The sequence below is a fragment of the Sceloporus occidentalis genome, unplaced genomic scaffold (genome assembly GCF_023333645.1).
Source record: "Sceloporus occidentalis isolate IW3139 unplaced genomic scaffold, rSceOcc1.0.p SCAF_11, whole genome shotgun sequence".
Taxonomy (NCBI): domain Eukaryota; kingdom Metazoa; phylum Chordata; class Lepidosauria; order Squamata; family Phrynosomatidae; genus Sceloporus; species Sceloporus occidentalis.
Genome location: NW_028316991.1, coordinates 9,133,971 through 9,147,818, shown reverse-complemented (window position 1 = coordinate 9,147,818; position 13,848 = coordinate 9,133,971). Strand labels below are relative to the sequence as shown.

General features: G+C 36.9%; 1 protein-coding gene across 1 annotated transcript in view; it reads left to right on the top strand.

Annotated features, from left to right (window-relative positions):
• LOC149305527 (matrix metalloproteinase-16-like) overlaps nt 1-12,180 on the top strand; it is a 46,418-nt gene extending 34,238 nt beyond the window's left edge. The window contains exons 6-9 of the mRNA XM_089477254.1: nt 5,875-6,013; nt 6,950-7,100; nt 9,899-10,014; nt 11,846-12,180. Of these exons, the coding sequence (XP_089333380.1) occupies nt 5,875-6,013; nt 6,950-7,100; nt 9,899-10,014; nt 11,846-12,180 (741 nt within the window). The remainder of the gene's footprint in view (nt 1-5,874; nt 6,014-6,949; nt 7,101-9,898; nt 10,015-11,845) is intronic.
• Nucleotides 12,181-13,848: the final 1,668 nt, after the last annotated feature.

Below are 13,848 nucleotides of genomic sequence, written 5' to 3'. Positions count from 1 at the left end.
CCTCTTCTGCTTCCCCCCTCTGTGAAACCCTCCACTGGCTCCCAATTACCTTTAGAATTAAATTTAAGATCCTAGTACTGACATATAAGGCCATCCATAATACCGCTCCTCCGTACATTTCTGACCTCATTAGCAAATACTCTCCTACTCGATCCCTACGTTCCTCCCATGGGCTAAGGCTCTCCTCCTCACTCATCACCTCTTCCTTTTCCCGTCTACAAGATTTCACTCGAGCTGCCCCATATCTCTGGAATCTACTCCCAAGGAACCTTCAGCATTCTCCCTCCCTCCCAACTTTCAAGAAACATCTAAAAACCCACTTCTTCAGAGAAGCATACCATCTTAGCTGCTAGAACTTCCTTGTCATCGATACAACCCCCACACTACCTCTCACCCTTTCTCTATGCCTTATGTTTGTCACCCCATTTCCCTCTAGATTGTAAGCTTGCGAGCAGGGCTCTCTCCACCAAATGTATCGGTTTGTCTTAGTCTGTCAATTCTTGTCTTGTCATATCCCTTGAATTTATGTATTGTATTAAGCGCTGCGTAAACTGTTGGCGCTATATAAATAAAGGATAATAATAATAATAATAATAACCTGCAACAAAAATGTAGGTTTTTTTTTTGCTTCCCATGTCACAATCAATGAAGATGATTCACTGACGTTGTAACATTTGTCCCGATAACTAACACATATAATAAGGAATATCCTGATATCCTGATATCCTGATATCCTGTGTTTCCGGACAACCTTTTGTTGACATTACATTTGCAGACGTTTTCTGGGTGAATTGCTTACATTAATAGACATGACATGATAATGTGTTGTGGCACTTACAGGCATTTGTGTAGTGCATGAGCGAGCCGTTCTAAGTTATCAGACGATAGCGTCATAATATTTTTGGCATTTCCTTTGTCGTTAAAGGTCAAGCTCTATGGAAGCTGAATGAGACCCCAGAGGATTAGTTACTGAAAATATTGTCATGTACACACAAATTACACTGAAATTCATAAGCAATGTTTTTTTTCCTTATGTATGCAAACAAATTTCTTATTTTACACACTTGGCAAACATACAAATCTTATGCAACATGTATGTGAATTGCCTGAAAAATGATGTACGCAATAAGCCTTGTAATGTAACTTCCCTTTAAGTAAGTAAATGATTTGGTTGTAAGCTAGTTTCAGCAGGGTCCTCCTTACCCTCCTCATTTTTATACAGTACTTGTTATGTCCTGTTTACCCATTGTACAGTGCTGCGGAATATAATGGCGCTATGTAAAACAATAAATAATAATAATAACTTTATTTCCCAAGTTTCATTATCACATTAGTCTCCATCCTAGTTAACACCACACTTTTACCCAAAAGATTGTTGGTCCCAACAAAATGTAACCATGTCAACATTTTCGGTGTCCAAATCAGGGTGTATGTCAAGAGGTGAGGAGGGGCAGACCTGGCACCTTTTAATGGGCCACCAGAAGCGGGCATCGCCCCATGATCCCCACTGTCTGTAAAAGTTGGACGGTGGGGCAGCTACCTAGAATGAAGGACAGTGCCTGAAAATTCCAAGAGCAACAGGGAGGTTTGCCTTGGACTACAAAACACAACTGGACAATAGAGGAGAGTTAAATGCGTATAGACAATAATGTTATTCTAAGTAGTCGTGTTCTTCTATTCTGTATGGATTATTTGTTTACTGCTGTAAATTAGGTTGTGACTATATGCACATTCTCTTTTTTTTGTGCCGTGTGTGATGATTTGAAACCCTTCTTGTTTCAATAGATGCATTATATTTAAAAATGGGGTTGTTTTCTGAGCCACGTTGTTGGAAAACATGTTTTATTTTAACAAATATATTAGAGTAATTTATTTTGCAGTTTTATATTTTTTTTGAAAGTGTGAAAATACTCCATTAAATAAAGAAAGTTCAGTACTAAATTACACTTAGATACATTCTCCTTTGTACCCTTAGATATATTTCTGCTGCTATGTTCATTAATTGTTCTCACTTGATCAAGAACAAGAATGGACCATTTGTTTTTATGGCATGACAACTAAAGCCACTGTGTGTGAATTTCTACAGAACAAACATAATTTATACCCACTGAGCTATTAAAACCTGCATCAATTAAATAAACCCCTAGCCAACAAAATATATATTATTCAGCCACACATAAGGCAGGGACAAAAATCCATTGTAATTTTACTGTTGTAAGCCATACTAATGTTGACTAAAAGCTTGCAGCGGTGATTAAAATGTTAACCCCATCTTTTCACGAAGGAAAACCAACATAGACTCTTAAAACACTTTATACTATTTTGTGATCAGGTGGTGTCTTGGGTATCATTTTTGTGGAGAAAATTTGAATTTAATAAAATTAATGCTTTCTGACATGTAAACTACTCTTTACTCCTAACCATTGTCTGTATAAGCTTTACCTTCACATCCTTGAATTCTTTCAATTTAGCAACTAACGTGGAAATTCTGAAGGCTAAAATTTATTCAAATTGCATGGGAGTTGCATATCTGTGGTGAATTTTTTTTTCTGCCATCTGTGCTGTGAAAACTCTAAATCTATTTTGTCTTTTATCTATTCCAATATTTCAGTTACCTGAAGGTTCAATATAAAGACTTTGTTCAAAGCAAATACCTTCTCCATCACACTTCTTTGTTATGTTGAGGAGAAACCTAATGGTCCTTAAGACTACCGGTGGCCCCCTCGAGCACAATTTGAAAATAATTTATGCAAGCCAACACATCGATTATATTATAAAAAAAAGAATGTACCTTTGGCTCTCAAAATGTCATACAAATTTCCATAAGCAACATGTTGGATATTTTGTATGTAGACATACCCAAGTTACAAATGTCAGCTTGAAGAAAAGCCTCACTAAATATTGAAGGAAAGGGGCAAGCAAACTGATCGACTGTCCCATTGTGAAGAACGGTTCTTCCATTGAATGACCTGGACTATAGCGTTCCTGGTCTACAAAGATGAAGGTTATTAAAAGATCCCTACCTGCAAGTGACAAAAAGTAAACCACCCACAGCTAATTAAAAACTAATGTTTGCTAACATGCACTTATGACTACTTAAATGTCTTTGAAACCAAATAAAGCAGCTCCATAGGGAGGTATGTTTACATTTCTAAAACGACTTCATTATTTTATTATCGAACTGAACTCATGACATGCAGGCAGTTACATGAATTAAAGTAATGGATTTCAAACCAAATTATAACTGATTGCCTTTCATAGTGAAGGTCCCCGGCAGAGTGGCTGACATTCCCAAATGCTTTTCTGACTAATTTGTATAAATGATTTTAAGTAGACAAATTTCTTTCTGTAGACTAAACGAGGAATTTTGATGGTGCTGGACATAGAAACAAAGAATATGACGGCAGATAAGAACCATTCGTCCCATCTAGTCTGCCCGTTTCTCCTCCTTTAAACTGTATTAAAATCTTGGATGTACTTTGTTAAATCTCATTAAATGTTATATATAATGGAGAAATATATTTGAAACATTTCTTGGCATGTAATAGTTACACTCCATCCATCATATGGACTTGAATGAATGGTCCCTCAAGGTGTCCCTCTTCCAAATGAATGGAGGCTTTATGCAGAATTTCCCCTTTAAGCATTTGACCCTTTTCCCCCCATCCAGTTGTTTAGGTTGCAGGAACTATGTCCTGCCGAGCACATTTCCTCCTATATCATATACTTACCGCCAGGTAACTCCGGTACTGGTTTGGTGAGATTTCTGGTGGAAGGAGGTCTAATGATCATTTTCCTGCCACTGATTGGCTGCTTCAAGCAAAACATTTTCACAATAGTAAACATGATAGTTTCCACTATCAATAAAATGTGTTTTGATTTGTTCTTTCATAAAGGTGAGAAAAACCAATTCTATAGAATGAACAATTGAATTACACAAGTGAAGTGCGAATAATATGACCTCTATTAACATCAGCATTTGATTTAAAACAGCCATTTGTGACCATGAGATCGCACCCTCCTTGAATTGTTTCGGTGTTTGCATGGCCTGACACATTAGTTTGCGGGTCATTTAATCAGTACCAGTAAACCATGTTAACGTTTCGAATCAGATGGTCCAAAACAAATCAATGTAAAGAGGTAGCTAACGCAGCTCTGATTAGAAATGAGCAAGATCTATTACTAGAATCACATTCCTGGATGGTAACATTTTATGCCTTCAAATAAATTGTTCTTTTCTACAGGTTAAATGTCACTGGAAAGGTTCTGGCACATTTATTAACAGCATGGATTAGATGTACTGTTTCTTGCAGGCCAGTGAACTATGAAAATTGGATTATACTCTCAAGTGCTAAACTGCTGTACTAAATTAACAGTTTTTATAAACACAAACCTGAATATCCATGCTGCTGGATGTGTTCTTGATTAGATTTAGCTATTATGCTATGGAAATAAATAGTGCTGGATTGGTGCCAAAGGAGATAGTGTCTTAGAAGGCCAATGCATTCCTATAATAAGGTCTCACATAAACTCCTGGGAGGTCCCTTTTGACATGACCAAGATTTTGCTTAGCTATCCAGCATCCTTTACTAATTATAATTATTAATTATATTCACATGCCTATGGGGTACAACAAACCCAGAAAACAAAACTTGATGACACCATGTAATGCGCACATAGTGTACTTTGGTCAATCCCAGCTCTTCTGAAAAAAGCATTGATCTCAAAGTGCATCTGTCCTAAATGAAATTACTTACACACACGTTAACCCCTTAAGGACAATGGGCGGTCCCTAAACCCATTGAAAACAATGCATTGTACGGGCTTTGTCATTAAGGAGTTAAAGCTTTTGGATTAACTCTATCAACTATCCAGCTTGTTCCCTTTGTTTTATATAGTTACTTGTCAGTGTTTCTGTATTTGATAGCTGGCCATATAAACACCCATAATTATTTATGTAGTCTTGCATTCTGCATAGTGAATTAAACTGGATAAAAACTATATAAACTTGGAAAAGGGCAAGTAAAGGGTGGTACATTGGTAGCTTCAGCTATTATGAATATGGTATGCAAAGGGCATACCTGTTTTTGTTATGTTTCCATTTTCACTTAAAGGATGTCATTTAATTTGGTTGTCTCACCCTTCCACAGAACACTTCCTTTTATTGTTGAAACCGCAACCTTTTTATTCCTGTAGTTTATAAACCAGGAAATGTGACCTACTGCTCTTTCCGCTGCGTTATAGATTATATACAAACTGAGGGAAAATCAAGCAAAATCTATATTGCACTATATTAACTAGTTACATCTGACCTTAATTCATTCAAAGGTTAGGATGTTCGGAGCTAGTGCTGTGTGACATTTTAAAGACAACACTGTAATCATAGTAATGCATATTGCAACAGCACTGGGAAATGTATTAAGATGGAATGGTTGACTCAACATGTTTGCCCTTACCATGAAAAATAATCAAAACAAATATGTTTGTAGTAAGCGTTTCCTCTAAACCCCTGTGCCTATGTTATATTGCCACATCTCCCTTCTACAGGTTCAAAATATTTAATGTGTTGAAGAATATTTTATTTCTCCAGGCATATTGTCAGAGATCAATGTTATGCACTCCTCCCTAAGGGGCCCTGTTTGGGACCCAAATCCCTCTGTCCACTCCTGGTGTCCTTCTTGTCTGTGAACTCAAAAAAGTTTGATGGTTATGAGCAGGGTAGGAGGCCCAGAATGACTTAATTATTGGAGCCACAGAACTTGACTTTTGGGTGCCCCAAACTTCCACCTATATCCATCTGGAAACTCTACAACTGCACAACCGGTTCTCGATTGCAATCACCAGGCACTGAAGGCTTTTTTTCTACTTCCATAGGATCAATGGTTTTGGCGTGTCAAAAACAACAAAGTTATGGATGGATATCCAATGCAGATCACCTACTTCTGGAGAGGATTGCCGACTGGTATAGATGCAGTTTATGAAAACAGTGAGGGAAACTTTGTCTTCTTTAAAGGTAAGATATTGTTACTACTAAAATAGAATATATTAAAGAGCTGTAGCTTATTCTCCCATCTGTCAAGAAGTTGGTGTCCACATCAGGTAAAGTCCAACACTGAGAAAGAACCCACCCCAATTCCTCAGGTCATCGCGTGTGCTCGATGGCTCTCATATCCTTGTGTCCTTGGTTACTGCAAATAACAAAGCTCACAAAAGGAGAAACGTGCCATTGACAGCTGTCAATAATTAATAAGGTTGACTAGTGTCCGAGATGTTTGGTGTTTAAGAATCCAATCTTATAATCATTGTAATATCAAAATACTAGTCAAATACTATGGTGTTTATTCACGAATGAGGGAATTACTAGGACAGCTACAGTTTCATCTTCCTGAATTAACTTTGTAGTATCAAGGCTCAAGACCTGTAAGTTTCAGTTCAAAGAATAGCCTTAATGCTCTAATGCCTTGGCATCGACAACACCAGAAAGAAATGTAGGGACCCTGGAAGACCGCTTCTAGGAGCAATAGTATTCACCATACGTGGCAACGACCAAAACGTAAAAAAAACTGTCGGGAGGCGATCAACAATGTCTCTTGCGTCTGGAAAATGTGTATACGATAAATCTGCCATTTTTTTCCAAAATAAGGATAGTGTGCATTTGATTCTAAACATTTACTAATTCCTATTTACTTGTTATTTAACATACATTCTATTTATGAATGGTGTAGTGTAAGCATGAATACACATCTATGGAAAAGATGCTATAGAAAGGAGAATTTTAGACGGCAAACGATCAAACCAAATAGGCATATTTCAACTGTTAAATTGTAGATTTTGTCCACAAATGTATGCCTCTTGTGAAAACATATTATGTACAAAAAACTTATTTTACATTCTATATTCCAAAATATTAAAGCGTGAGAAAATAACATGACCTGACTTCCTTTTATAGGTAACAAATATTGGGTCTTTAAAGACACAACCCTTCAGCCTGGTTACCCTGATGACTTAGTTCACCTGGGGTATGGTATCCCCCCTCATGGAATAGATACAGCTGTTTGGTGGGAAGATGTTGGGAAAACGTACTTTTTCAAAGGTGACAGGTAAGAAACCCCCCCCAAAAAAAAATCCATAGGCCTGTTTCCAAAAGGCTATAATTTAGCAGTTAAAACATGGTACTTCTAAGAACAGATCGCAATATTGTAGCGGAGTCACAACTATAGGGAAAAAGAGCATCAAATCATTGGAACATTCTTGCTGTTTCTATTATGAAACTTTATGTTATTAAATCAAACGTGCAACATTTTTCACCCATTACTTACTGTGAAGTACAGAGAGTTTCACTGATGGAAAGCGAATCTCTCATGTTTCACGCCCAAGGTAAAAGAACAGTCTGTGTGATGGAAGGCAGCTGATATCATTTAAATTGAGGCAGTTTGGGTATGCATGCTTGGCTTTCCTGAAATTGAGAACATTGTATATTTGAAGCCCCAGTCATGTCAGCTTTTTCTACTTCAGTTATGTTTTTCTTTGCATGATAATACATTTGCTGTGTACACCAAAGGTTTACAAGATGGTCCTATTATGGATTAAATCAGCCAATAGACAGTCCTTGAGGGCCACAAACAGGCCACAATTTTGGACATTCTACTGTCTAGAGTACACACACTTCCGTTATTAAACTACTTGTTCACACAGACCTCTTGGCCACTTTGCAGCCTCTCAGGACTGAATGTGAAGAGGTTTTAGGTTTTCTATCACTATAGTGCCACTAAACTCACTTCTAGCTAATTACAGAGGTTCCATTATCCAGATTATCCAGATAATGTTGGATTTTCTTACTTGTTGTCAAGAATCATTAACTACACATTATAGGAAAAATTATGAGCAATTACATTAAATAAGTATGAGGTTGCAGTAGTTAGTTTGCTGAATGATGTAAGAGAACGGATCATGGTGGTCAGAAGCCAGATTCACACAGAGCCAGGCTTCTTTCTGAGCCCGCTGGATATGTGCAAGGACCCAAAGACAGAATGGGGGTATGGAGTTTTAGCTGGATCAACTACAGCATCACCTTCTGAGAAGCCATGATTAGGATAGGGAGACCTTCCCTAAGTTTTTATAGTGAACATCTAGGCTTTATTGAAAACCTTTATAACCAGGTACAAACCTTAGTTAATCAGTCTTATAAAAGGGAGTTCTTTGACATAATGAGGAGTTATAGTACTTGGTAAATATGTTAAATAATAATAATATGTTAAATAAAACACTGTAGCCCAATTTTACAGCATTGAAAAGATTTTTTATTGCCTGATCCCTTTCTTGTTAGCAATTTGTCCCGTGGTACATGTACACCACAAATATATGAAGATTGTAGGTGGCTTGGACGTTTAAAAGTATAATAATCACTGCATTATCTTTCTAGTCAAGGTAGAATGACAGGGTTTGTGTTTAATGCCAAAGGACAGTGATTATGTATGAGGGACACAGTTATTCTACAAAGGTCAACCAATTTTAATTATGCTGGAATTGACAGATCATCTGTTTAGTTTATTCCACAGCAACACCACAGCATGCAGTGCCAACAGATCCTTCAGCGTGGATGTCAAAGGACAGATAGCCCCAGTGCAGCCGGTTTTGAATTTGTTTAGCAGCTCACCAGAAAATACATTTTAAGTCACCTGGGTCTGTAGTTATTATCTAGGAAGGAAACAAGTGTGACTAGAGCTTTCACTTATTTTATCGCGTTTAAAACATGCATAAGGTTGTGCCTTAAAGGGACAGTCATACCAAGAAAGAACAGTTATCTTCTACTTGTTCGACAGTACAGATTGGACCTTCTACACAACATTATGCTCACATTATGTGTATGTTTTCATCATATCATTGACAGTGAAGTATAATAAAAATACTAAACTAAATCCAAACAATATATAAGATTTAGGTTTTTTGTTCTATAAAGCACTTTATATTTTGTGAATGTTTTCATATAAATTATTCAGGTTTGATCATAAAAATGTTATGGATGCTCAACGATTTACAGAGGTCCGTGTCACTGCAGCGTGTTGCAACATGTTGTGCGGCACTCCAAGAATGACATATGGGACAAGATAATATTAAATCTCTTCATTAAATCAAGATGTTCTACGCTTTACACAGATGTCTCAAATTTAATTTTCATCTAAAGTAATAAGCATTTATTGGCATATGAAGTAGCTATCTATGTAGATGTTTTGAAGAGTCGTTAAGGTGAACATAATCATTCTCCAGCCATAATTATCATACTCAGCAATCATGCTCTTCCAAAAATAGAATCGACAGTAGCGCATGAGGTTTTAAAGAACATATTCAAGTCATTAGTGGTACCGCTGATAATTGAGCTACATTTTTTATTAATCCACAGAAATAATATTAAGAGAATCGGTACAGAAAAAAAACATGACTTCCACTGTTACAAATAGATTTGTTAAACTTCATTTGACATTCATTCTAAGTATTTAATAATATGCCACTATATAGTCCACAGTCCACATACTGCCACAGTATAGACAATCTGTCATCGACGAGGATTCTTTAGTAAATCTATTGCAAGGCAAAGGAAGCAGGCAGTAACTAATTGGAAGCTTTCACCCCAATAAACCCTTCGGTTCCTATGCTATTCTGTGCAGCATATAGGTAATTTATAGATGTCTCGGACTAGGAAATGGGTGCATTTTGTACATACATGCTTCACGGAATTTTGCACACCAACAAAATATGAACAAATGATGACCAAACCCATCTATAAGTAATTTTGCTTAAAATACTGAATATTGTTTGTTTTCAGATTTTTCAGATGAGTACATCTACTAGATATAACTCAGGTTGAAAGCTTAACTCCTGATTTTATTTTTTTCTGCAGATACTGGCGTTATAGTGAAGACATGAGAGTAATGGATCCTGGTTATCCAAAATTAATCTCAATATGGAGAGGGATACCTGAATCTCCACAAGGAGCTTTTGTTGACAAGGAAAACGGTAAGCAAAAACTAAAGATTTCATTCTAGCAGAAATAGTTCCTAGTCCATAAAAAGCTTTGATATTAGTTTCGGTTTCAAGTGATCATCTCAATCACTTCAATGGCAAAAAAATACCGACATCTTGTGGGGTTCTGTCAATTGTTAATTAAAATAAGCCAAACTAGTAGGAATTGCATCATGACAGGTTGAATTAATGTAGGCACACGTTTGTTCAGTGTTTTTTCGAACGAAAAAGTCAACTGAAGACGCCATATTTCCTTGGACCAATACTGTTATATTCATTTTCCTATTAATATTATCATTTTTTATTTATATAGCACAAATAATTATCAAACTTCCCTTGTAAACTTTCATTTCCCTCTAGTTTTTGTGTCATCTGAGTGCTAGGGCTTATGGATTGTCTTCCTGATTCCTCTATTGTTGCATCTGAGAGATATAAAGATTCCTCCATTTTTTTTGAACATTGGGGAGAAAATAATGTAGAGATCTTTTTTTCTTTCGTTTGATCCGGTTTTTCCCTTTTCTTGTATTTTGATTCTTCCCGTTTGGAGGCCATAATGATTATTAAAGCAAAGGTGCAGATTATTATATAACCATTAAATTATATATATATATATAATTTTTTTTTTCTCTTTTTTTTTTCCTTGATGAATTTCTTATATTACAAGTAAAATTTGCGTAGTTTTCCCTGCATTAATTTGTTATACTGAAAGTTCGCAAGAAAACAGGGATAGCCTTAATTTGCTTAGTTCTCTCGTCCCTATTATATTATATTAGATCAAATTTCCCATCATTATACTGAAGATGTTTATGGGAAAATTATATCAACACAATATTAGTATGGTATCATTAATAAAGCAGTAATTGAAGACTTTATATCAACCATATTATGAAAATCAGTTTTCTTCAGTTTTATGTTGAGAAGAGAGATATGTTAAGCATTTTCATATTACAATCATTGAATGCTGAGCAGCAAAATATTGAGTATATATATGAAGAGACTCAATTCCAAAAAGAGGGGGAAACCCCAAATAGAAGCTGGTACTTGCGTTTTCAAGTGTCGAGACACCGTTGTTATCAGCTTCTTAATAGTTGTTATTATCAGTTTATGTAGTGCTGCTTCTCCTCATTTCTTTCCCCTCTCAAGAGCTCCGTGGCGCGATTGTCGTTTTATCGGTCAGGATATCTCCAGGGTATCTCCGCCGACCTTCGCCGACCTCTATATATCAGGGGCACCAGGAGCAGAACGGTGTGGAACGCCGACAGGCACCCACGTTGGCGTTCGGCGTTTAAGCTATTGCCGCAGGGCATTAGATCTTCGGGGCTGCCGTTTGCGGTCGCTCCGTCCCTCCGTCCCCTCCTCGTGGTACGATAGCCGTAACCGCTGCGTAATCGCGTCTCCACACCGCTACATGCCGTCCTCTAACGCGCCTCCCACCGTGCGCGTCTCACATCATCCACGTCACGGACCAAAGTAGCATTTCCCTCTAGTTTTTTAACAAATACTATATTTTTATATACTGTATGCAAAAGCTTCTTTTTTTCTGAAGAAGAAAGGTCACTCCCTTTTTATTTTTTTTATACGTATGATCATTCGTAAAAATGCTATTATGTCATTTTCTAAAATTTTTGATCAAAATAAATATAACTGTATTATTTAAGAAATATATTTAACTATATCATAAAACCTCATTATGTATTTTACAAAATTAAACATTATACAGTAAGTGTTTCTGCAATCATTGTTAATCATTGTATAAAATCTTTGCAATGTTAGTGCTTATTTATCACAAATGCTTAGAAATAAAAATCCTAATTATATTTTTCAGGCTTTACTTACTTTTATAAAGGAAAAGAATACTGGAAATTCCACAATCAGAGACTAAGGGTGGAATCTGGTTACCCCAGATCTATCCTTAAGGATTTCATGGGATGTGACGATTCAGCCGATAAGGACAAGGACAGAACCAGTCCTCAAGATGATGTAGACATTGTCATCAAGTTGGATAACACTGCCAGCACTGTGAAAGCCATAGCTATTGTTATACCCTGTATCCTGGCATTGTGCCTCCTTGTCTTGGTTTACACTGTGTTTCAATTCAAAAGAAAAGGAACACCCCGCCACATACTGTATTGTAAACGCTCTATGCAAGAGTGGGTGTGATTCAAACTCTTGAGATTGATGCGGTTACTTGAGATTCAAACATCAGAGCTATTACGCTGTTCTCCAGCTAGAGGCAGGTATCTGCAAGCTAGGGTCATGGCTGACCTTCAAAACCTGAGAGGTTTTTCGTGTCCTGCACCTGAGTGGGGATTCAATCACCTGGGAAGCTTCCATGAAATGCGGTTTCTGCTGTTCCTCCACCCCTTTTGTATTATTTTGTCATTCGGTTTGAGGCCTCTCCTCTCTACTCTGAATTGCTTTCACGAGTGAACAACGAGGAGGAAAAACATACATTGCCCGGTGATAATAAAGTTTCGTTTTTGTTCTAAAAAAATATATATATTACTCCAGATCCTCTTTGAGAAGTTATGTGCTGCAAGTGCAAATACAACTAAATAATTCAATATTACACAGCATACAAAAGAAACAAAAACACCCAAAATTAAGCTCCAGGAGAGTGTGAAGACCCCAAACAGCTTTGTTTCCAAAGAGGATTGTTTCCCTGTTTGCTATGGATAGATGCCCACCATGGATACGTGGGGAAGCATTGTCACGCAGGACCTTGAGACTGTTTGGATAGCCTTTTTCCAGCTTACAAGGGGCCAAAATATCTGCAATATAGTAACAGCCTTAATAATACTGTCATCTTGTGTTTTCTACAACTTTTTTCTGAGCTTTGTCCAAAATGTTTGAAAAACATTTATAGTCATTAATATACTGAAAGCGAACTTTTTTTTAATATAAGTTTTATTTTGTTTGTTTTCTGTTTGAATCATATTTGATCAAGCTGTATCCAATTTGCCTGGGGCCCTTAGCAGGTCTATCAGGAACACTCATTTGTAAGCCTAGCGGGAATCTGTATGTCTCTGAAGTGGATTGCAAAGAGCGCCTGCGAAATGGCTGTCATGTTGTGAAGAAAATTTCTAAAAAGTATTACCTTTTTGTAACCCTTTGAGTGCAACTGTACCAGTTTTCAGACTCTGAACTAACTCTCAGCTTGCTTGTTTCTAGATTATATGAATGTTGAGAAATAGTAGACAAGAATTGAAGTACACAGAATACAGTACGTTTCATAAAATAAATATTCATCTGCTTCCAGAAGTGGCTTTAATTCTGTACCAGATGTAAGTTCCAAGCGTCTGTATTATTTTTCTTCTCAGCTGGTTTCAGATAATGGGTATACAAAAAAAAAAAAAGAAAAGACTGGATACCGAAAAAAATATCTTCACCATTTTATAAGATGTGTCTGCTGTTATCTCAGATTACGTTGCTCGATAGCACTAATTGCCTTATATGAGTACATCCAGGTCCGCATAATGTCAGCCCACTACAATCTGTCCGCTGCGTGTAGCGAACATTACTTGTCACCCCTATGCATGTTTGCTATAATTGTCAAAGGGGAGAGTTAGTGTTTTGACACGTGACAGTTTCTTTCGAACAGTTATGGAGTCAAAGGACCACCAAAGCATTTTCTTGTCAAGCGTATTATGTACTGAAAGTGCTGTTGTCTTCTTTGTGTGACCTGCAAAGCAGGAGCCTATTTTCCTTAAAGAAAAGTTGACAGAGCTTTTTATTAAACCTAAAAAACTGCCTTTTGCGGTTAGGATTTTATAGGCACAGTGCTATAAAAACGTCGAGGCGGTCAAAACCGAATGCAGTCCCGAACAG